General features: G+C 48.5%; 1 protein-coding gene across 1 annotated transcript in view; it reads right to left on the bottom strand.

The window, feature by feature from the left end:
* The window catches only part of PCNT (pericentrin), a gene marked incomplete at its 5' end in the record, with an annotated part of 91,718 nt that overhangs the window by 16,071 nt on the left and 49,743 nt on the right, over window positions 1-25,904 (bottom strand). Inside the window, 8 exons of the mRNA XM_081234721.1 lie at window positions 552-747; window positions 1,364-1,537; window positions 2,626-2,820; window positions 5,064-5,215; window positions 7,843-7,939; window positions 8,813-9,529; window positions 15,176-15,361; window positions 15,982-16,863. Of these exons, the coding sequence (XP_081090847.1) occupies window positions 552-747; window positions 1,364-1,537; window positions 2,626-2,820; window positions 5,064-5,215; window positions 7,843-7,939; window positions 8,813-9,529; window positions 15,176-15,361; window positions 15,982-16,863 (2,599 nt within the window). The remainder of the gene's footprint in view (window positions 1-551; window positions 748-1,363; window positions 1,538-2,625; window positions 2,821-5,063; window positions 5,216-7,842; window positions 7,940-8,812; window positions 9,530-15,175; window positions 15,362-15,981; window positions 16,864-25,904) is intronic.

Here is a 25,904-nt window from a genome sequence, read left to right on the forward strand (position 1 = left end):
GAGCAGACACACCCACTCCTCCAGGAACTGAAACCAGAAGAAAGAAAACCATGGGCCAGGACCCTCATGAACACAGATGCAAAATACGAGCGAATCCAGCCCAGAACTGCACAGCGTGAGGCGCCATGCCGAGGCTGGGCCTCGAAGGCAGGCTGCCCCACGGGACGAGTCAAGCCCTCACTCAGCACTCAGAGCATCCCCAGGGCAAGTGGCAAGAACAGGAGGAGAGGAGACGGGGAAGAAAGAATAAGATAAAGTGTTCTCTCCCTGCAGATGACAGGAGTGTCTGTGTAAAAGTCCCGGAGTTTAAATCAAACTCAGAAACCTGCTGCAGGCCGCTTCAGCCTCCTGTGAGCCCCAGTGACCCTCGTGGACGTGGGCCTGCGGCGCCCAGCACGGGATGCTGGGCAAGGCCTCCACCCTGACCGGCATGCATTCTGCACTCGGTGACCTGGGGAATCAGCGAGGGGCTCGCTGACCTGCCTGCCACCTCCCGACAGGTGAGTGTCAGGATAAACGTTTCGGGGCCGAAGCCAAGAGGCCACACCCACCCTGCCTCCGCAGCTGGTGCTCCTGGCGGCTCCCGCGGGCCTCCGCGCTGGTCAGTGCCACGCACAGCTGCTGCAGCTTCTCCTGGTTCTGCAGGTGCGTCATCCGCAGCTGGGCGCGCAAAGCCTGGATCTCGGACATCAGGCTGCTCCTGTCCGACAGGCGAAGGTGCTCCAAGGACCTCTCCTGCAGGTCCCCCTGCAGATGGGGTGGCAGGGGATCAGGGCAGGGGGACATAAGACACGGCAGAAGAAGGGGGTCCTGAGGGCTGGCGTGCCAGGCAAGAGCAGCTCCTGCCCCGCAGCTCCTGCTCACGGCATCGCTGCCACAGGAGGATGCGGGGGACAACTGTGCGGCATGAACGCGGGCACGGTGGCCCTGGAGCCCTCAGACCGCACGCAGCTCTGTCCCCAGCACCCTGGTCTCGCTTGCTGGGCCTGGTCGACGCTCGCCATGCACCCTGCCCTCTCTTACGAGGGAACTGGCGGGGAGCAGGCTCCCACAGCCCTCGCGGTGCCGACCCTCCAACCCTGGGCTCAGCGCTCACAGCCTGGAGCTGGGCCGCCTAGAATTGCTCTTTTGCTTTCAAGGAAAGGCCAGTTATTTCCAGAACAGAGTGAGATCCTGAAGGAAGATAAATAAATGTACAGAGTTTTCCACTTCACGGAATTCATGCATAAAAACACAGTGTTATCTGTGGACTGCAGCAGGATTTGCTGCTCAGTCACTGCCTTGCTCTAAGGTCGGGTGAAACACGTTCCGTCACCCTGTGTGTCAGGGTGGGCTCCGGGGGGAAGCCAAGGCATGAGCTCACCTGCTCCTGGACCATCTTCTCCAGCCTCTCCAACAGGGAGCCGCAGCCCCCAGGGCCTGAGCCACAGGGCCGGGGCCACAGCTCGACTCTCAGTATCTCCCGCTCCTTTTCAAAGGCCTCTTGGACAATCTGCAGAAATTCCCCTCTCCAGTCGAGGCCCACGTTGGAAAGTTCCTAAAATATCGAAACAAAGAGCCCATGTCCCTATAAACGCATTCTGCAGGTTCAAACAGAACCCACCCCGACTTACGGGGACACACGGACACCCATGACCGCCTAGGGGCATGAGGAGCCAGCTCTGGGCAGAGAACCGCCCCCAACACAACGGGGAGGTAAGACAGAGTGAATGTCAGAAAGCAAATCTCTCTTCCGGCCGCTGCACATGAGCCCCGGGTCCAGGGGAGGCCAGGCCCTGAGTGGTGGAGACAGTGTGTGTGCGTGTGCCTGCGCGTGTGCATGTGCGGGGCATGTGCGTGTGTGTGTGTAGGGGCGGGGGCGTGTGCGTGTGTGTGCAGGGGCGGGGGCATGTGTGTGTGTGCATGTGTGTATGTGTGAGGGGCGGGGGGCGTGTTTGTGTGCAGGGCCGGGGGTGTGTGCGTGTGTGTGCAGGGGCGGGGGCATGTGTGTGTGCAGAGGTGGGGTGTGTGCATGTGTGCATGTGCGTGTGTGAGGGGTGGGGGGCATGAGCGTGTGTGTGAGGGGCGGGTGTGTGTGTGCATGTGTGTGTGAGAGGCGGGGGGACGTGTGTGTGTGTGCAGGGGCGGGGGCGTGCGTGTGTGTGCAGGGGCGGGGTGTGTGTGCATGTGTGTGTGCAGGGTTAGGGTTAGTGTCCACGCAGGGGGGGCGGTGTCTATACGGGCCATGCATGGGCTGGCTGCCCCGTGGCCACCTGCTTGGGCCCACCTGCTCCCTCCCCTTAAAGTTGGGGGTCTGCTCACTGCTCCGTCCACCCTCCACGGCCGGCTGGCTTCCTTGCACACGGTTCAGCACCTGGCCCTCACCTCCATGCTGCCCCTCGGCCCGGCCCCCATACCCCTCTCTCCACCAAGAGCCCCCCTGCAGGGCTCCAGACGGCCCCTTCCCCGCCGCCTCTCCTGGAGGCTGGAGCCCAGGCACTGTGGGTGGGGGGTGGCTGCCCGGGCACGGCTCCCCCGCCTGCCGCTGGCCCACCTCCGGCTCCTCCACTCCCACTTCTGGGCCCAGGAAAGCCCTCGACCAGGTCCATGCCCACTGCTTCTCTTCTGTATCTAGAAGGCCTGTACCTTCTCCCCCTTTGGGGGTCCTGGGGTGGGATGCTCCCTGGGAGCTGGTGCTGCCTCCAGCAGGCCCTGGCCCCCCATCGTGGGGCAGTCGAGGGGAGCGCTGGGCTCGCCCCTGCTCAGGACGCTCGGGGGTCCACGGTATTCGGACAGGGCCAGGATGTGGTGGCTCTCGTCACACACCATCTGCAGCAAAGCCTGAAACGGACAAACATCTCAGAAAGGAGGAGAAGCAGCTGGAAACCTCTCACCGTCACTGCCCCGCTGTCACCCGCCAAGGCTCACCAGGCTGCCCCCACAGCCTTTGCACCAGAGACCAGAGTTGCTGCTCTGACCATGAGGTTCTCAAACCTTCCTCCCTGTAGCTGTCACAGACAAGTAAACCAGCTTTGAACGAGTGAACTTCTGTGCGAGCTGCTCCAGCAAAGGCCCCACAATCCAGCCATCCCGCCTGCTCCCTCAGAGAAGATGCTCAGCTCAGGGAAATCCACAGCCAAGTCAGCAAGATGCCAGGCACCTCCCCGGCCCTCCCGGGACCACAGCTCCCCACCAGGAGCGAGACCCAAGAGCTGCACAGGGACACCTCGGGGGAAAGGCACCTGCAGATGGTACCAGGCCAGCTACTGGCCACTGCAGCCCTCTCATGCCCCAGGGGGCGCCCAGAATACGTGAGCACAGGAAGGGGTCTTCCACACCATCAGGATTTGGAGTGGTAGTTACAGCGTGATGGGACATGGGACCTGGGACGTGCACGCCGGCCTTCTGTGCTGCCCACAGAGGCTGGGAGAGGAAGGTGCACCCCACCCAGGGCCACCCTTCTGGACGGCTGGTGCTACGGCCAATGCAGAGCGCAAGTGACTGTGACCGTCCTCACACAGCGTGTCAACACAGGTTCCCGCAAGGGGCACGTTAGGGAAACAGGAAAGTAGCAACGAAGAGGCCTACGACAAAGAACGACTAGTTACTTAACTAGAAACAGGTCTTCCTCTGATTCTAATGACGTGACCGAAAACGTGAAACAGTAACATAAAAGTGCTAGACACTAAACTGTATACTGTGTTTACTTTACAAGCGGCCATCTTTAACACTCTACAACAATTTCACTTTAAAGACAACGTATGTGATACAGAACGGACGCAAATCACAGCCCCGGGGAAGGAGCGGTGGGGAGGCGGGGAGGCTGTATAGTGGACCGGGCCGCAGGCCATAAACACCTTCTCAAATAAGGACAAAAAAAGGTGTTCTGAAAAACACCTCTGGAAAAAAACAGCTGTGACGAGCGAGGTCCTCCGCCCTCGCCAACCGGGCGCACGGCGGCCAGGAGGACGGACATGGAGCGGCCCCCGGGCCACGGGCACAGTCAGGCCGTGAGATCCCGGAGCCTCTGCCCTGAGGACCGCGGAGTCGCAGGGGGGCCTCGGCCTGCGGTCTCACAGCCGCACGTGAACCAGCCGCCCCGCGGGGCCCGTCTGCCCAGCTGACACATGCTTCCCAGCGTGACGGACCTTCACCAGCGTCGCCGGCCCTCAGGGCGGCCAGAGACGCGACTGCACGAGGCTCCTGAGACTTGGCCCCGCGGCGAGTGGCCCCCGCGCCCCACTGAGGATGGTGCAGCGGAGGGGCCGGCAGGGAACACACAAGCCGGGCTGACTGACCCAACAGGCTGCTGCGGGGTGGCCGCTCCTGACTTTCTCTCCTGCCACCTCAGCACTTCCGGAAAAGGCTCCAGGGCCTCTGCTGGGTCTCTTTCTTTCTTTTCTTTTTTAATAACTAAGTATCAAGTATTAAACCTCAAAGCCTAAGCATGAAACATTGTCATTAACAACCAAACTTTTTCCTTGAAAATTAGGAATTCTAGTATTTATGCCATATAAAAAATTGAGGAATGCAAAAAAGGAAAAAACAGCTAGAAGGCACTGCTCCAATTTCAACTCTTAAAGGAATAAAACCAGTTTCATTTCAAATACAATTTCAGAGAAGATTTTACTTAACATCAAAATCGTTCCCTTTGGGAACACTTACTATCTGAATAAGAGAACCCTCAAAGTGTCTTGGGAAAGCCTCCAAAGCCAAACAAGCAAAAACCACAAGTGCTTCCCAAACAGGGTCACGAGGTCTGGCACCTGAACGACACTCAGGAAGACCAATCCAGTTTCGCCTTGCGACTCGGGACAGCGCTGCACGTGCAGGCCCTCTGGGCGCTGTGCTGTGACAGGCACTGCGGGAGGAGCCGCCGCCGGCCACAGCACCCGCGGCCCCCGAGCACTGGCCAGGCCCCACCTGGGAAACCGTCCCTGCGGTCCTGCCACAGTGGTGCATCTCCTCCCTTTGAGCCGCTACACAAGGCACAAAGTCGTAGCAGGGCTGAGGCCAGCGCAGCTGCGGACGGGCCAGAGCGGAGGCCCCTCGAGCCCCCTCCCCTGCTCCCCGCCGGCCAGTACCTTCACTTGCTTCGGATGGACTTCCTTCTCCTTCCTGGCGCCCAGCGGCAGTCGGAACCCCCGGGGGCTGAGAGGCGCTGCAGGACCAGCAGTGGGCGCTCCCGGTCTTCCCGAGCCTTGGCTTAGTGTCTCTCCAAACCCCGTGCCACCACCTAGAAACACACCGCAGAGTCAGGGCCTAGACCCGCGACTCTGGTGGCGATCCTCGGGGACGGCCCCGAAGCACCGGGAGGGCCACGGCCAGGCTCCTCTCACCAAAGGAAACATCTATGGACACCCCCAGACAGTAAAAATGTTTCATAAAAACGTAAGATGAGAGCTACACACGTTAAGTAAGAAAACGTACATTTAGCATGTTAATGTCCGTGATTTGAACATAAACCCTCCGGGCAGCTCAGCTCATTTTCACAGACGCGATATGTGTTTCCTCACCCCCCACAGACGGGGCAAATCGGCAACTGTGCCGAGAGCCTCGGAGGATGGACGAGAGAGGCAGCAGGACATGAGGAGGAGGCTGAGCGGGAGGACAGGCCCAAAGCACCTGGCCATGGGGCAGGGGACGCCTGATCTGGGGGTAGGTGGAGAAAAGCCCGGACTGGGCAGCCCGGCTGTGGAGCCCTCAACAAAGTCTCGAGTTTGAGACTCCAGGAGCCTCTGTCTGATGGGAGGGGCCTCAAAATAGAACTCCTAACCTCTCGGTTAGGAGTTCCTAACAGCTCCCTGAGCTGTTCCTGAGCCTTGAACTGTGGCCAGTCCAGGAAGGCTTGGAAGCACACACTCTGCAAAACGGAAGGAGGCACCCGGTGGAAAAGCAGAGCCCACCACCCCCACCAGCACACAGCTCGGGAAGGGCAGGTGGATCTCATGGAGCCACCGGCGAGGCCCTTCTGAGCACAGAGCTGCCATCCAGTGAGCCATTCACGACTGCCCTCTCAGAAGTCTACCTTCTCAAACGTGCCAAGGAACATTCAAACACAAAAGACAGAGAGAAACAGAGACTCAGAGAAAGTGTGGAAGAAACAGAGTAAAGGCAGCAAACAGAAGAAAACATCAGAAAAATTAGAGCATCCCCAGAGAACTAAGAAGGGGAGTATCGTTCAGGAAACAAGGGTTAGGGCTAGGAAAGAGGACTACTCAGAAACTAAAACAGCAGAAATAAAAATAGTTAATACAAAGCTGAAGAAGTAAAGCTCTGAAAAACCTCTTAGAAATGAGAACAAGAATACAAACATGGAAAAAGAGAAAATGAGAAAATTAGTACAAGAGGTCCAATATGTGATCAATAAGAATTAACAAGACAGACGAGACAAAACCGTGGGGGAAATGACCAAAGGACGAAGCAGAGTTCTCGGGGTGGGAGGACGTGCTCCAGGGCACCACGCGCTGCTCTCATGACACCCGGGTCCAGGACGGCGGGCTCCACGCTCTGAAGGAACCCAGCTCCCCACCCAGGGTCAAGCCCAAGTCCAAGATGCCGACATCAGGAAGACGTCCGTGTTCACACACAAAGTACCCCGCACATGCTTTGTCTCCAGAAACTTGTAGGGGGTCCAACCCGGAAAGCAAGGGCCACGTTCAGGACGCGGGGAGGCCATTATGGGCAGCGCACGCCTGCGCGCAAACACGCGTCCTCGAAGTGCAGACACTCGGCAGTGATGGGGCAGAAAGTGCAGGTGGGGCCATTTTAGGGCGATGGGAAGGGAGGTGTGTGGGCTGTGCTGCATAGATAAATACTAGAGCGAACTTCTGAAAGTTGAACATGATATCCTCAGGCAATGACGACTCCAAGCAGGGAAGCTGGACGAGAGGCTGCTCCTGGGACGCACCTCACAGAACTGCTCGAATTGTGACATCGCGTGGCTACTGCTGGGAAGAAGGGAGAGCACCAGCTGGAAGGCTGTTGGCCCCATTCCGCAAGGGCCAACACGGCCAGCGAACTGGACCGCACTGCTGCCGTGTCCTCAAAAGCACCCAGTGAGCCAACGGGGACTCTTTTCAAAAGTCAAAACACCCTGAGGTGACTGACTTGTAAAAGTCTAACAATTAGAGAAGAAGGTATAAGGTTAGAAAGTCACGGTGTGGCAGCCATCACAGTGACAAGGATCCAGGCAAGACCACCAAGCACCATCAATGGAGGCTAAGGGGGTCCGAGCTTGAGGACAGAACGTCCCAGGGTCTCGAAAACCTACCCAGGACATCGGCCATTCAGAACGAACAGGATGAAACCTGGCAACACAACTGCAGAGCCCAAACTGACCCACATGAAGAGCACGGCACCGCCAGGGCGCTCACGGAGTCCCACGAGATGCACACATGCTGACGAACCTGCCGCGAACATAAAGAGCCGGCCCTGGTGGGGTCCAGGCTCAAGCCAGGCACCGGGCCTGCGCTCACCAGTCTCCAGCCCACAAAGGACATCTGGATGCATGCTGGCAGCCACTGCTCGTTTCTGTGAAGAGCACTAACGGGACAAAATCGCAGTGAAGTATGCGGACGCGATGCTGCCCTGGGTCAGGGCAGATGTCCTGGCGTGGACTGGACGCCATGAAATACACAGGGATCTTCTCAGGAGTAAAACGACATCAGGTCCTCAAGTAACAGAGCACAAACCCAGAGGGAGACAGAGACACAGAGACACAGAGAGAGAGAGAGAGAGAGAGAGAGGCAGAGTGTGCACACGCAACACGGCAAGTTAACACGGGACGTACGAGGGGTGCACAGGGACTCTGCACTATCCTATACTCTGAAGCTGTAAAAATAAAGTTTGTGACTGACTCACTTTTTCCATCGCTTTTTCCTCCTAACCCAAGAGGAGGTGATCTTGACTTTTCTTGAGAATCAAGAGACGTTATGATAAAATCTTCAACATCTTTCTCCTGTTCAAATAGGTAGATGTTTAAATGGTCATAAAATGATAACACGTTATATCATGGAACTAAACTTGCCAGATGGGAAACTTGCTAAGTCCTGAATTTATCATCTTCCCACACAGAACTCAAAGTGTTCACAGCTTGTGGACACGAGGCCATACACTCATAATAATTTAATCAAATCCATCCACAGTTCTCTAGGAATATTTTAAAAAGTCACTGGCAAATATTTCAGATTTTCAAAATTGTGCACGAGGTAGCAGCATATGGATATGAGCTGGTCGTATATGGATACCTTAAATTACACGTAGCCCGTAATTTATTTTTCATTTTATCTAATCTAAGATACACAAAATCTCAAAATTATGTTAGATAAAATATAATCTAACCCAAAAATAATATATTGAAGTGTTCTTGAAATTAATAACATTATATGTAGAACCTGTTAAACATGATATAGAACTGAAAATGAATCTAAAAAACATCTTCCAGACAAAGAACCCATATGCAGACCACACATGAAGACAGGTTTAAGATTATACTTCCCAAAGCCAGTATGAGTTAGCAAACTTAGGCCTGCGGTGAATTTCTGAGTAAGAGTAATGTATTTTTCATGTATTTTTAAAAACAACCAAAGTGCTCTGAATGTTCCTATGACAGTAGACTTGGGTCCATCCTGCAGAATGCTGACCGTCCCTACACTTGCTGACCAGGGGACTGCTCACCCAGGCCTGGCCAACAGGCCACAACAGGAGGTGAGCCAACAATGACTGCAGCTGTGACCCTGCCGTCCACGTAGACACAACCCAGTGGGAACACACTGGGGCCTCGGGCATCCCATGGACCCAAACCAGGACAGCACCCAAGGAGACCACTTACCACAGGCACCCGCTGAGCATGGTGGTCAGTGGAGGGGGCCTCGTCTGCAGCTAACAGAGACCCCGCCCACTTCGGGGCCGTTCCTGCCGCTGACTCGCCCGGGTAACAAAGCAGCCCCAACTGGTCAGCCTGGAGCAGCTGGGTGCTCGTCCTGTCCCACAGGGAGGTGTCCAGACTGCGCTGGCTCAGGGCATCCGAGCAGGGTGTGAGGGGCAGGCTGCGGGGGCGCTCAGAGATTGAGTCCTTCCTGACGACCTCGGGGGAGCTCCAGGAGGACAGGTCCATCGTCCTGAGCACTTTCTTCAAGGGCTTGGTCCCCTGGGTGTGGGAGAGGTCATGGGAACACCCGTACAAGCTCCCCTGTGAGCAGAGTGACCTGTCTTGCAAAGCAACCTGCTCTCCTGTGGAAGTATCTGGCACCTCGTTTCGTATCAACGAATCCTGATTTCCAATAATGTCAACTAGGTCCCATGTGACGTTAAACGCATCAACAGGAGATGACCTGTCAGTTTCTTCACTGTTACTGGAACTATCACTCGCATTATTTTCTAAAACATGTGGAGATTCCAATGCCTGTTGAAATTTAAAGTCCTCTGTCCTGACGTTTTGGAAGCTCATGCAATGTACCAGATGGTTCAGTTTTTCTTGAAGTTGTTTCACCTGATCTATGAGATCAACTTTCCGCAGCTGACAATCTTCCAGTAGTTTTTCCTTCTCCTACAGGTAAAAAAGAACATGCATACAGTAAAATAAATGAATTACATGTTGTCACATTTGTTATTTACGAGCCAATTTCAGAGACTGTCTGAACAATTAAGGATGAGATTCCATGATGAGCCCTTTGTCCCTCTAGACTCTTAAGATTTCAAGTTTTTTTAAATCCTATGAAAGACAGACTCAAGGCTTAAAGCTCATTGCCTAAAAGCCAACTGTTGGAGCGGCTCCTGGAAAGATGGCAGAACAGGCAGCACCGGGAACCCCTCTCCCGCCTGGACAACTACTGCACTGGCAGGATGTGCCTGATGTAACTAGTCTGGAAGTCTGCAGGCTGTTGAAGGCTTGCAACTTCCAGGGGAAGGTTTGGAGGCTTAAGCTGCTCTCAGCTCTTAGCACAGGAACAGCTACCCATCCCCCACCCCAGGGCCCAGCAGGCAGCGGTGCATGTGTCCCTGGAGCATCTTGCAGGACCTAGGGTGGGCAAAAAGGACACCGTCCTCCAAAAACTGGGAATCTGCTCTGACTGCTGCTTCTGATCACAGAGGAGCAGGCAGAGAGGCAGGAGGCCACGGCTGCTGCACCTGCCCCCAACTGTGCCAGCCCCTGCCCTTCCGGCTGAAGTGACTTCCAGGGGATTTAAAGGACTGGTGCCCCTTTTTCCCCACCACTGCATTTTTCTCTTTTTCCCTTTGGGGAAAAATTTAAAACTAGGACATTCAAAAATAACTGCATATACAGAGGAAATTCTAAAGTGAATGCATGTGCCTGGGTAAAGGCATAGGCTCAGAAAAGATCTGAGAACTTAAGTTTACATCTCAAGCTGATCCTTAGCACAGAGACATCAACCAAAAAAAAAAAAAAAAACCACACAGTAACACCAACAAAAAAGTAAATACTGAGAAAGAGGGAGAGTCTGATTTCTAGATTTACCTGAATAGATTAAAAATATTCAGTGTTCAACAACAACAACAAAAAACACAAACAGGGAAGTACGGCCTCGGCATAGGAAAAAAGTAAGTCTACAGAAACCATCCCTGAAAAAGACCTGATGATGGATCCACTAGACAAAGACTTTAACAGAACCTTCTTAAAGATGCTCACAGAACTAAGGAAAATGTGAAGTAAAAAAAAAAAAAAAAAAAAAAAAGCATGAACAAAATAGAAATATCAATAAAGAAAAAGAAATGAAATTCTGGAGTTAAAAAGTATAACTGAAATTAAAAACTCACTAAAGGGATTCAAAGGTAGATCTGAGAAGGCAGAAGAAAGATTCAGTGGATGCGAAGACAGAACAATGGAAATTATCAAGTCTGGGGAAAAGAAAAAAAAAGATTGAGAAAAGTAAGTGGAGCCTCAGGTAACTGTGGGACATCACTGAACAAACCAACATACACATAATGGGAGTCCCAAAAGAAGGGAGAGAGAAGGAAGCAAAGAGAATATATGAGGACATAATGAATGAAAACTTTCCAAACTTGATGAAAGATATGAACATAAATACCCAGGAAACTCAACAAACTCATCATAAAGATGAACTCAAATAGACCCACAGCAAAGACACATAATAATCAAACTTACACAAAGCCAAAGACAATGAGAAAATCTTGAAAACAGCAAGAAGAGACTTGTCACATACAAAGGATGCTCAATAAGCTTATCAACAGATTTCTCCACCAGAAACTTTGGAGGCCAGAGGACAGTACGTCAATATAGTCAAAGTGCTAAAAGAAAAGGAACTGTCAACTAAGAATCCTAAATACAGCAAAGCTCTATCAACAGTAGGTTAGAAATTAAGACATTCCCAGATAAACAGAAGTTGAGGGATCTTGTTACCACTAAAACCTGCCCTGTAAAAAACATTCAAGAGAGTCTGGCAGGGGAAATGAAAGAACCCTAGACAGTAACTCAAAGCTGTATGGAGAAATAAAGATCTTAATAAAGGTAAATACATGGGCAGTTATAAAAGCTAACATTATTGTAACAATGGTTTACAACTGCACTTTTTGTTTTCATCATGAACTAAGAGACTAATATACATATTCCTAAGTTATTGGTCTAAAAGTTAGTATTACTATAACTTTAGTTTCTAACTCCACGCGTTGTTTTCTACATAATTTAAAAGGTTAATGCATTTAAAGGAATTACTAGTTTATGTTTAAAGGCACATAAGTATAAAGATGGCTTTTTGTTACATCAAAAACCAAAAGGAGTGGGGATGGAGCTACAGAGGAACAGAGTTTTATGTGTTATTAAACTTAAGCTGGTATAAATTCAAGTCAGAGCGCTTTATGTTAGGATGCTAAATGTGAAAATAGCAAAAGAACATACACAAAGAGAAGTGAGAAAGGAATTTAAACATTTCACCATTTAAAAAAATCAATTAAACACAAGAGAAGAGGGGCTTCTCTGGTGGCACAGCGGTTGAGAATCCGCCTGCTGATGCAGGGGACACAGGTTCAAGCCCTGGTCCGGAAAGATCCCACATGCTGTGGAGCAACTAAGTCCGTGCACCACAACTACTGAGCCTCCGCTCTAGAGCCCATGAGCCACAACTACTGAGCCCACGTGCCACAACTACTGAGGCCTGTGTACCTAGAGCCCGTGTTCCACAAGAGAAGCCACCGCAGTGAGAAGCCTGTGCACTGCAACAAAGCATAGCCCCCGCTCGCCGCAACTAGAGAAGGCCTGCGCCCATCAACAGAGACCCAACACAGCCAAAAAACAAAGGCACTATCCACAGAGTAAAAATGCAACCCACAAAATGGGAAAAAATATTTGCCAATCATACACCTAATAAGGAATTAATATATCCAGAAATATATAAAGAACTTCTAAAACTCAGTCAAAAAAACATACAACCTGATTCAAAATTTGCCAAAGGACTTCAACAGACATCTCTCCGAAGAACATATACATGAAAAGATATCCACTATCACTAATCATTTGAGAAATGCAAATCAAAACTACAATTAGATACACCTCACACCCATTAGGATGACTACTATCAAAAAAAAAACAAAACCAGAAAGTAACAAATATTGGTGAGGATGTGGAGAACTTGGAACTCTTGTACACTTTTAATAGGAATGTAAAATGGTAGAGCCACTGTGGAAAACACTACTGCAGTTCCTCAAAAAATTAGAAGTAGAATTACCATACGATCCAGCCACTCTAGTTCTGGGTCTATACCTAGAAGAACTGAAAGCAGGGTCCCAAAGAGATATTTGCACATCCATGTCCATAACAGCACTACTCACAACAGTTAAAACGTGGAAGCAGGACTTCCCTGGTGGCGCGCTGGTCAAGAATCTGCCTGCCAATTCAGCGAACACAGGTTCAAGCCCTGTTCTGGGAAGATCCCACATGCCGCGGACAACTAAGCCCGTGCGCCACAACTCCTGAGCCCGCATGTGACAACTACTGAAGCCCGCGCACCCTAGAGCCCATGCTCCGCAACAAGAGAAGCCACCGCAATGAGAAGCCCACGCACCGCAACGAAGAGTAGCCCCTGCTCGCCGCAACTAGAGAAAGCCCGCGTGCAGCAACGAAGACCCAATGCAGCTGAAAAAATAAATAAATTTATTAAAAAAAAAAAGTGGAAGCAAACCAAGTGTCCATCGACAGATGAATGGATAAGCATACTGTGGTGTATACATACAATGGAATATTATTCATCCTTAAAAAGGAAGGAAACTCTGATACCTGCTATGACATAGATGAACCTTGATGACATTACATTATGCTGAGTGACATAAGTCAGACAAAAAAACAAATACTGTGTGATTCCACTTATGTAAACACTTAGAGTATCTCAAAAATCATACAGAAACAGAAAGCATAACAGGTGGTTGCCAGGGCCTGGGGGAAGGAGGAAATGGGAGTCACTGTTTAAATGAGTAGTTTCAGTTTTATAAGATGAAAAGAGCTATGGAGATGCATGGTCAGACAACCTTATAAACGTATTTGGGCCTCCCTGGTGGCGCAGTGGTTGAGAGTCCGCCTGCCGATGCAGGGGATACGGGTTCGTGCCCCGGTCCGGGAGGATCCCATATGCCGCGGAGCGGCTGGGCCCGTGAGCCATGGCCGCTGAGCCTGCGCATCCGGAGCCTGTGCTCCGCAACGGGAGAGGCCACAACAGTGAGAGGCCCGCATACCGCAAAAAAAATAAATAAATAAATAAATAAATGTATTTAATACCACTGAACTGTACGTTTAAAAATGATTAAGATGTAAATTGTATATGTATTTTGCCACACACAACACAAAAAGAGGCAACTGTTATAACCTATTTCTGTGGCAATTTATTGAGGATGTAAGTTTCTTGTTTCTTGGGTTTTTTAAGGAAAAAGGCCTGGAAGGTTCTATATGCAAACATTGGAAAACGCAAAATTGTAATTTATGGAATGAATTTGGAATTTCCTTGTCAGTGTGTAACTCCTAAAAATTTGGCGACCAGCTCAGGATATCCCAGGGCCGAGCTCTCTTTTAAGAATTTAAAGAAATGTTCTTATCACAAGGATGCTGAGACAAGTTTGCTACACAGAGTAGGTAAAGGTTCTCTCCAAACAGAATGTATTTTCTGAGGGCATCTGTAAAACACATGACATCAGATGCAGGCTTCCTCTATCAAAACTGCAGACCCAGGGCTTCCCTGGTGGTGCAGTGGTTGAGAGTCCACCTGCCGATGCAGGGGACACAGGTTCGTGCCCCGGTCCGGGAAGATCCCACATGCCACGGAGCGGCTGGGCCCGTGAGCCATGGCTGCTGAGCCTGCGCGTCCGGAGCCTGTGCTCCGCAACGGGAGAGGCCACAACAGTGATTGGCCCGCGTACTGAAAAAGCAAACAAACAAAAAACTGCAGACCCAGGCCCAGAGTCCTGTGTGCTGTGGGATTCAGAATCTTCCAATTTCCAACATGGTGCACGTGGCTCGTGGCACATCCCAGGAGCGCTCCCAGGAGGTGAGGGGCTGGAACACCTAGCAAAGTGTGCAGCATCCGCACCAGCAGGGTGACTGGCTCACGAGAGCCCACGTCTGAGCAGGCTTCAGAACCGAGCCCACTTTTGGTTCTCAAACATCTCAGCTCTGGAACAATTTGATGCTGCCGACCCGCACCCTCCCCACCCTGGAAAAGAAAAGGCAGCCTTCTTGTAGCTTCTGTCCTGGTGGTCAGAATTTAAAACTGTTGAATCGTAGATTACTCTGCTCTTCTTTGCTGGGAGGACAAGTGAAAACATGTAGGGAAAACACCTGAGGTTCAAGCAATAAATGTGAAGCCTTTGCAAGTGATGAAGGTTGTGGAGGCAGCACAGTGGTGGGCAACTGTCCTCACACGGAAAATCCAGACACAAGCCCTGGAGCCCAGTTAAATCCTACTGGTATCAACTATGAGGAAAAAGTAACTGACTGCTCACTTTTCACAAGCTGATTAGACCATGGGAAATGTGTGCTTAAATCCAACACGTGGGAAATTTCAAAACGGATCTGAGCAGCACTGCCAAGAGTGACGGACTTGGAGAAGGCGTCCCTGACCGCAGTCCACATGACCTGCGCCGTCGCGGCAAAGACGCCGAGGGGGGTGTCTGCCCGTGACCAGCTGCCGTGTTCTGTGCGCCACCCCCCCAACCCCCGAACATGCCCAGGCACCTTCGCTGTTCCCGACACTCCATTCTCTGCAGGCAGGCACATTTCCTTTTTCACTAAGAGCAGCTCAGACTCCAGTTGCCGCTGGCAGACCGCGAGCACCGACATCACGCTGTCCTGCTGGCTGAGACCTGCGCGGGTCAACGTCTGCAGGGCTTTGTCCAGCTGTGGATCCTCCTTAATAGGGCTCTGTGATGAGCAGAGAAAACAAGGACAATGCTTATGAGCACACAGCCAAAGGCATCACGAAGTCAGAAGTGCAGTGAGGCTACCTCAGAGTCCCAGGAGCTCTGCAGCCGGAGCACCAGCCAGCAGGCCCCGAGGGAGAGCCCACAGCTCAGGACCAGAATCACACACGTGGAGCAGGAGACCAGTGGTGCGCACAGCAGGTCAGCACATGCTGGAGCTGGGGCAACCCCGCGAAGACGGCCCCCAGCAGACACGGAGCACAGCACAGCTGCCCACCAGCTCCCCACCTGCACCCTCAGATCCCAGACACACGCCAGCTCCCCACCTGCACCCCCACCCCCAGCTCCCCGGACACACCCCAGATCCCCACCTGCACCCCCAGCTCCCCGGACAAACCCCAGCTCCCCACCTGCACCCCCAGCTCCCCGGACACACCTCAGATCCCCACCTGCACCCCCAGACACACCCCAGCTCCCCACATACACCCCCAGCTCCCCAGACACACCCCAGCTCCCCACATACACCCCCAGCTCCCCAGACACACCCCAGCTCCCCACGTGCACGCAGCTCTCCGCACACAGAGGCTGCGCCACCTGTGGCCTGACGAAGAAGGAGCCCACCTGTGGGTTACCGCCATGGCCGTGGGGGGCCTCAGCCAGCCGCCTGCCACACACATCCTGTTCCACCTCTCTGTGGCAGGAGGCCTCTTCTCCCCAGGACGCCCGCCCCCGGGAGCCGCCTGCCACGTGGGCCCCGTGCGCCTGCCGCTCGTCCGGCTCCTTCTGGGACCTCAGGAAGCACTCGTTGAGCGCCTGCAGCTGGCAGCTGAGGTGGACACACTGCGCCCGGAGCCGCTGCAGCTCGGGGGGCTCCCCAGAGGCCGCCAGGAGCTGCTGCTCTAGGGCGCAGCGGAAGCGGGCCACGGCAGCCAGGATGGCCTCCAGCTCAGCAGAGTGGGCTGACTTCTGCCGGCACAGAGAGTCGATTTCTAACTCTCTCTCTGCAATCTTCGCTTCCTTGGCTCGCAGGGCAGCTTCGAACTCGCGGATCTGGGAGGCCAGGGCCTGGACCTCGGCCTCCCTGAGGGCGGCGCCAGGCCCCGATGCGGACAGCTGCCGCATGGCCACCTCCTCTGCGGCCTGCAGGCGCTGCTGGAGGGCCTCGAGGGCCTGGCCGTGCCCGCGCTCCTGCTCGGCCAGCAGCCGGCTCAGGGCCTCCTTGGCCTCGAGGGCGGCACGCAGCTCGCCCTCCAGCTCCGCGCAGGCCCTGGCTCCTTCGGCCGGGAGGCCCAGCAACTCGCTCTGCAGGCTGGTGGCTCTGCCGTCACCGGCCTGGGGCGCTGTGGGTCCCGTCAGCGGGAGCTCCCCCTGCAGTTTCTCAATGACCTCATGGAGCTGTTCAATCTCCTGTGCTTTATCCTTCTGTAACCTCTCTTGGTTCTCTCGCAAATTCTCAATAATGGATTTCAGCTCTTCAATTTCAGAACTTCTGTTATACACAACCTGAAGAAAAAGCACATTTCAGAGGCAAATCATACATCAACTTCCGAAGTTCCCCTTTCCACTTACAGTTGGGCCTGAACTCATTCTTACAGAAGTGGAGACTTCGCATCTTAAAAGTAGCTGTGGAAGTAACTAACAACATCACCAAATGACATTAAGATTTGAAGAACACCCAGAACACCCAGCTACTTCAAGTATGTCAAAAAGGTCACATATTCGTATATGCAGTTGCTGCTTTGTTGCTCGTTCAAACGCTTCATTAAGGCCACACCCATCACTGTGACAGACCCCAGCCCTCGGCTGCCAGGATTCAGGGTGAGCTCTAACTTGGCCACGTCTCAGTCAATGGCGCTACACAGGAATGTCTTCACCACCTTTTAAATGTCTATTTTCTTAACATTTAAACAACTTTGATTTGTTTGATTTTCCTAAAGGGGTATTTAGATTTCAGGTATCATTCTAACACCAGGAGAGGAATAAAAGTGAGAAGATCGGCCGAGGGAGTTTGCAGTCATGAAGAACATGAATGAGCCAGAGCGCACAGCACACCTTCCACACTGCGCACAGCGGGGATGCGGGGACTCAACACAGCGGGCATCGAACAGTGCTTTTACTTGTGCTATTTAATCTAATTCTCAACAATTTTCAGATAAGAAATGTTATTATTCCTACTTTAAAGATGAGACAGACAGTTGAAATTCAGATGTGAAGTATCTTGCCAAGACCACAGACAGTAAAAGGAAAGTCAGAATTGAGATCCATGTCAATATGGCTCCAAATTACATTCTCTTAAGATTACATCAATACTAGTGACCAAAAATTAAAAAGTTCTAACCAATCTGTGTTCTAGTTAACAATTTTCAACCAACTGATTATAGTAACATCTTATATGTCCTAAAAATTAAGAGTTTCATACAATTCTTGGTTTCACTAGTACTACTTAACCATTACTTTAAACACAAATCCAAACCTGGCCCATAGTGAAAACAAAAATAAGAAAACTGATTTTGGGGGGCTTCCCTGGTGGCGCAGTGGTTGGGAGTCCGCCTGCCGATGCAGGGGACACGGGTTCGTGCCCCAGTCCGGGAGGATCCCACATGACGCGGAGCGGCTGGGCCCATGAGCCATGGCCGCTAAGCCTGCATGTCCGGAGCCTGTGCTCTGCAATGGGAGAGGCCACAACAGTGAGAGGCCCACATACCGCTAAAAAAAGAAAAGAAAAGAAAAGAAAACTGACTTTTGGTTTTGGTTTGGATGGCGTAAGCTGTGCATCACACTCACCACATCTGAATGCCACTGTATGTAGTTGGCAAAAGAAAAGTTCTCAGTGTGAGGCAAGACCCTCTACCCAGCCCCACACTGTGTGCTGCACAGACCCACGTCTCCCCACCCACAGACGACTAAAGGGAGTCGGGGGGTAACTCTGTCTGCATACGTTTGGCCTGATGCACTCAGCGCGCTCAGCACGCTGAGATGAAAACGTGTGCACAACAAAAGCGCCGAAGTCACAACACAAGCATCACACTTAAAATAGCAAAGCTAGCACATGAAAGTGGCGTTAAAAAGTAAGACACTAGGGCTTCCCTCGTGGCGCAGTGGTTGAGAGTCCGCCTGCCGATGCGGGGGACACGGGCTCGCGCCCCGGTCCGGGAAGATCCCACATGCTGCGGAGCGGCTGGGCGTGTGAGCCATGGCCGCTGAGCCTGCGCGTCCGGAGCCTGCGCTCCGCAACGGGAGAGGCCACAACAGTGAGAGGCCCGCGTACCGCAAAAAAAAAAAAAAAAAAAAAAGTAAGACACTAAAATCTAAAATAAGTCCTCTAAGATACAGTGCAGTTGGAGCAAGTGAGGAAGCACAGGGGCAACGCTGTTCACAAAGCCCAGAGAGGGAAGAACAGAACTGCAGTTGCAGAACGTAGAAAAAGGGCCAGAACACGTGTGTCGCATCTCCCTGAATGCGGGAGGAGCGGTGCCTTCTGACACGCGACAGTGCACAGTGCACAGGACAGTGCCACGCACCCCAGGCAGCTAAGAGTGAGGCTCAGAGGGTGCTTCTCTCTCAGCCAGCGGATTCTGTGGGCATCTGGAAAGTCAGCAACAGCACGGCGTCACAAAGAGGGCCCACGGAGCTCCACGATGGGCATGCAGACCGACTCCGTGAAACCCAGAGGTACATCCCACCTGCCTACAGGCCCAGGACGTCACGCTGGGGATTCTGATGCAGCAAAGGCTACCAGACGGGGGAGTTTCCATCTTTCAGGCTGTGCCGTCAGGTAGTGCGGCCAGATGAGGCCGAGAAGGGGGAACTGGGGCAGCCAGGGCTGCCACGGCTCTGGAGAGAAAAAGACAACAGACAGAGAAGCAGGGAAGGGAAACCAAACTTGATGTGATCTCTACAGGCAAGACAGAGTGCAAACTTCAAGTCCAACCAACATGACTACCACTAAAAGAAAAATCTCACTGTTTTGGGAAGCAAGAGTTCCCACAACATTATTTGCAGAATATCAAGGATGCAAATCAAAATTATTTTTTAAAAAATCAGGGCCTCCCTGGTGGCGCAGTGGTTGAGAGTCCGCCTGCCGATGCAGGGGATACGGGTTCGTGCCCCGGTCTGGGAGGATCCCATATGCCGCGGAGCGGCTGGGCCCGTGAGCCATGGCCGCTAAGCCTGTGCATCCGGAGCCTGTGCTCCGCAACGGGAGAGGCCACAACAGTGAGAGGCCCGCGTACCGCAAAAAAAAAAAAAAAAAATCAGCATCATGTGGCTTACTCTGACACGAAAAGACAACCAGTGACAACTAAAACTGAGATGACAAAAATGCTGGAACAAGCAAATAAGGATGTTATAACTGTGTTCAAGGACATAAAGGTAAGCATGTTCATGATAAACAAAAAGATAAGAAATTTAGAAAATCACTCCAATGGGCTTGAGAAAATCCTGAACATGACAGAGTTCAAAGTCTGAAGAGTCACAGACATTATCCCATCAGAGGAAAAGAATTATAAAAAATGCACACAGCTTCCAATACCCATAGGACGATGTAAAAGGTATGGTGTATTTGTAACTGGAGCTCTAGAAGAGAATGATGCAAAAAAATACCTCAGTAAATAATGGCCCAAAACTTCCCAGTGCGAAATATTAATTTGAACAACCCCATAAGTATTGAGGAAATTGAATCTGTAATTTAAAAACAAAAAACAAAAAGAGAACTTGCCAGGCCCAGATGGTGTTACTCAACAATTAACACATTATTGACAGGAGACATATTAATACGTCTTTTGTTGCCCGAATGTTATTGACTGGAGACGTATCAATGCGTTTTTAGAGAGTGATACAATTAACATCACTGTGCAAAGTTGCTCAAGCTTAAAACTGATCGAGGGTTCATTATACAACTTACGATTGTCATTATCATTCACATTTTGCTCTGTTAGGTTTCTGTTCCAACACTGTGTATGTTATAAATGTAAAATTTTCAAAAATGACGCCTCGTGAAATTTTGAGTGAAGAATTTTTCAGTGACTTTTTGCAGATACTTTCTCTGATTGTCCGAGCAACATATATACTAGTGTCTCAGAAAATGGTAATGCTTCAGAATATAGTTCTGATTCAGATGATGTGAATATTAGATCAACAAAAAGACAGAAAACCTTAGCGATTAATTCCAACACGGAAAGTGAAAATGAAACTCACAGTGCTGGAGAATGCACCTTTGCTTCTACAGAAGAGCGGACTGAAGACAACATTTCACAAAAATTAGGAGACTTTACAGGTGCATCAGGTGTAACTATTGAATGTAATAACCTGCAAAGTGTTACTGAAATAACAGAATTATTTTTGGCTGGCCAAAATAAAAATCGCCGGCCACGGGTGTTAGTTTCTACAAAAATCCCCCCATCAGTAATGAGTTAAATAATAAATAGCACTAATACTGAACAATCTTTTACAGAAAACAGAAGAGGGAACAATTCATTCCGTGAGGCCAATATTACCTTGATACCAAAACCAGACAGATATCACAAGAAAACTACAGACCAATATCCATTATGAATATATAAATTCTTAATAAAACACTAGTAAAGGGGCTTCCCTGGTGGCACAGTGGTTGAGAGTGCGCCTGCCGATGCAGGGGACATGGGTTCATGCCCCGGTCCGGGAAGATCCCACATGCCGCGGAGCAGCTAGGCCCGTGATCCATGGCCACTGAGCCTGCGCATCCTGAGCCTGTGCTCCACAACGGGAGAGGCCACAACAGTGAGAGGCCCGTGTACCGCAAACAAACAAACAAAAAACACACTAGTAAATAGAATTCAGCAGATATAAAAGAACCATACACCATGACCAAGTGGGGTTTATTCCAGGGATTCAGGGCTGATTCAATATTTGAAAATTCATCAATATAATCTACCATATTAGAATTTAACATTAAATAAAACACACCATTTTTTAAATTAAATGAACATATCATTTAAGATAGCACAACAAAAAATAAAGTACCTAGATATAAATCTAACAAAATATATATGCAGTATATATAAATTGAAAACCACACATCACTGAAAGAAATCCAAGAAGACAAATAAATGGAGACTTACACCATGTTCATGGTTTGGAAGGCTCAAAATTGTTAAGATGTTAATTTTCTCCAGCTCAATCTATAGATTCAATGCAATCCCAATCAAAATACCAGCAAGACATTTTTGCAGGTATCACTTTGTTGCTTCTACAATTACATGGAAAGTTAAAGGAAGCAGAATAGCCAAAACAAATTTGTAAACAGAAAAAGTTGGATGACTTACATTACCTGGTTTCAAGACTTACTGTAAAAGTATAGAAATAGAAATAGTGTGATATTAGTAAAGAAAGAGAAATCTCAATCAATATAACTGAACAGAGTTCAGATATCTAAACAAATATGGTTAACTGATTTTTGTGAATGGTGTAAAGGCAATTAAATGGAAAAAAGATTAGCGTTTGAACAGAGCTGGAAAAATTCGACATCCATGTGCCCAAATATAAAGTATATCATAGATTTGAATACAAAGCAAAACTATGAAATTTCTAAGTGAAAACATAAGAGAATATTTTTGTCGTCTTGGGTTAGGAGAAGAGCTCTTAGATACAACTCCAAAAGCATAGCCCATTTAAAAATTTAATAAATTGAACTTTATCAAAACTAAAAAGGTCTTGATCTGTGGAACATACTATTGAAGAGTGAAGAGACAAACCACACAGTGGGTTAAATATCTGCAGATCATATATCAAAAAAGTATTCAGAAGATATAAATTCCCAAAACTGAACAATAAGAAAATGAACCCAACTTTTAAAAAATTAGCAAAAGAATCGGAAGTCCAGTAACTGACAGCTTCACAGGGGAACTGTACCAAAAATGTAAAGAAGTGCTAATCCCTATCCTTTTCAAACAATTCCAAAACACTGAAGAGGAGGGAACACTCCCAAACTTATTCTGTGAGGTCATCAGTACCCTGATACCAAAACCAAAAAAAGACACTACCAAAAAAGACAGTTACGGCAATATCTCTAATGAATATAGATGTAAAAATCCTCAATAAAATATTAGCAAACCAATCCAACAATACATTAAGAATTCACACACAATGATCAAGTGAGATTTATTCCAGGGACGCAAGGAGGATTCAATATCTGTAAATCAACCAATATGATACACCACATTCCCAAAAGGAAGGATAAAAATACACGATCATCTCAATAGATGCAGTAAAAGCATGTGCCAAAATTCAACATCCATTCATGATAAAAACTCTCATCAAAGTTGATAAAGAGGAAATGTATCTCAATATAATAAAGGCCATTTATGACAAATCCACAGCTAACATCATATTATTGGTGAAAACTTGAAAGCCTTCCCTCTAAAATCAGGAAAAAGACAAGAATACCTACTCTTGCTACTTCTATTTATCATAGTATTAGAAGTCCTAGCCACAGCAATCAGACAAGAAAAAGAAATAAAAGGCATCCAAATTGGAAGGGAAAAACTAAAACTATCACTATTTGCAGATGATGTTAATACTTTATATAGAAAACCCCAAAGTCTCCAACAAAAAACTATTAGAACTAAACTGAAATCAGAAAAGTTTAAGGATACAAGATTAATATACAGAAATCTGTTGCTTTTTCTATACATTAATAATGAAGTACCAGAAGAGAAAGAAAACATCAAAAAGAATAAAATACTAGGAATAAACTTATCTGAGGAGGTGAAAGACCTCTACTCTGAAAACTATAAAACACTGATGAAGGAAATTGAAGATAATACAAAGAAATGGAAAGATATTCCATGTTCAGAGATTGGAAGAATACTGTTAAAATGTCTATAGTACCTAAAGCAATCTACAGATTTAATGCACTCCCTATGAAAATACCTGCGACAGGTTTCACAGAACCAGAACAAATAATCCTAAAATGAATATGGCACCACAGAAAACACCAATTTGCCAAAGAAATTTTGAGAAAAAGAACAAAGCTGGAGGTACCATGCTCCCTAACTTCAGACTGCACTACGAAGCTACAGTAATCAAAACAGCATGGTATTAGCACAAAAACAGACACACAGATCAATGGAACAGAATACAGAGCCCAGAAATAAACCCACACCCTTATGGTCAATTAATCAACAACAAAGGAGGCAAGAATGTACAATGGAGAAAAGACAGCCTCTTTAATAAGTGGTGCTGAGAAAATGGGAGAGCTACACGTAAAAGAATGAAATTAGAACATTCTCTAATACTATATACAAAAATAAATTAAAAATGGATTAAAGACCTAAGTGCACAGGACTTCCCTGGTGCTGCAGTGGTTAAGAATCCATCTGCCAATGCAGGGGACACAGGCTCGATCCCTGGTCCGGAAAGATCTCACATGCCACACGGCAACAAAGCCCATGTGCCACAACTACTGAGCCTGCACTCTAGAGCCCGTGAGCCACAACTACTGAAGCCCGTGAGCCACAACTACTGAAGCCTGAGCGCCTAGAGCCTGCACACCTCAGCTACTGAGCCCACGCACTGCAAATACTGAAGCCCATGTGCTCTAGGGCCCACATGCTGCAACTACTGAGCCCGTGTGCTGCAACTACTGAAGCCCACGCACTGCAAGAAGAGAAGTCACTGCAATGAGAAGCCTGCGCAGGGCAACAAAGAGTAGCCCCCGCTTGCCGCAACTAGAGAAAGCCCGTGCACAGCAACAAAACCCAACACAGCCAAAAATTAAAAATATAAAATAAAAAATAAAAATAAGTTAAATATATATATATATATATATATATATATATATCTCCATAAAAACTGTTAAAAAAAAAAAAAAAGACCTAAATGCAAGACCGGAAACCATAAACCTGCTAGAGGAAGACACGGGCAGAACACTCTGTGACATAAATTATAGCAACATTTTCATGGTGCTGTCTCCTAAAGCACAGGAAACAAAAGCAAGAATAAACAAATGGGACCTAAATAAACGGAAAAGCTTTTGCAGAGCAAAGGAAGCCATCGACAAAATGAAAAGACAACCTACTGAATGGCAGAAAATATTTACAAACATTATGACCAATAAAGGGTTAATATCCAACATATATAAACCATTCATACAACTCAACATCAAAAACACAAACAATCTGATTAAAAAATGAGAAGGACTTCCCTGGCGGTCCAGTGGTTAAAACTCTGCGCTTCCACTGCTGGGGGCATGGGTTTGATCCCTGCTCAGGGAACTAAGATCTTGCATGCCATGCACCGCAGCCAAAAAAAAAACGGGCAGAAGACCATAACGTATGATTTTCCAAAGAGGAAATGCAGATGGTCAACAGGCACATGAAAAAATGCTCAACATCACTAATCATCAGGGAAATGAAAATCAAAACCATAATGAGATATTACCTCACACCTGTTAGAATGGCTGCCATCAAAAAGAACACAAATAACAAATGTTGGTGAGGATGTGAGAATCCTATCACACTGTTGACATGACTGTAAATTGGTGCAGCCACTGCGTAAAAGAATAAGGAGGTTCCTCAAAAAACTAAAAATAGAACTACCATATGATCCAGCAATTCCACTCCTGGGTATATAGCTGAAGAAAATGAAAACACTCATTCAAAAAGATACATGGACCCCACTGTTCATAGCAGCACTATTTACAATAGCCAAGATAAGGAAGCAACCTAAGTGTCCACCGACAAATGAATGGATAAAGAAGATGTAGCACAAATATACAATGGAATACTACTCAGCCATAAAAAAGGATGAAATTCTGCCATTTGCAATAACATGGATGGACCTAGAGGGTATTATACTTAGTGAAATAAGTCAGACAGAGAAAGACAAATACTGTATGTTATCACCTATACGTGGACTCTAAAAAATAAAATAAACAAATGTATATAACAAGACAGAAACAGACTCACAGACATAGAGAACAAATTAGTGATTACAAATGGGGAGAGGGAAGGGGGAAGGGCAAGACAGGGTTATGAGATTAAGACACAAACTACTTTATATAAAATAAATAAGCAAAAAGGATATATTGTATGACACAGGGAAATATAATAGCTATTATTTTGTAATAACTTTAAATGGAGTAGAATCTACAAAAATACTGAATCGCTATCTTGTATACCTGAAACTAACATAATATTACAAATCGACTACTTCAATTAAAAAAAAGTAATAAAAAAAGTAGCAAAGGATTTGAACAAACATTTCACCACAACATGGATGGCAAACAAGCACATAAAAAGACACTCAAGATCATTAGTCATTGAGGAAGTGCAAATTAAAACTATAAGGAGATACCACTACACACCTATTAAAATGGCTACAAGTGAAAAAGACTGACCATACCAAGTGCTGATGAGGACATGGTTACTAGAGCCCTCATACGCTGCTGCTGGGAATGTAAAATGGTACAGCAACTTTGCAAAACCGTTTGGCAGTTTCTTTTAAGGTTAAACATATACTTACATATGAATCAGCCATTCTACTCACAGGTATTTACCCTAAAGAAC

Source organism: Mesoplodon bidens (genome assembly GCF_964165515.1).
Source record: "Mesoplodon bidens genome assembly, chromosome: 5".
Classification (NCBI taxonomy): Eukaryota; Metazoa; Chordata; class Mammalia; order Artiodactyla; family Ziphiidae; genus Mesoplodon; species Mesoplodon bidens.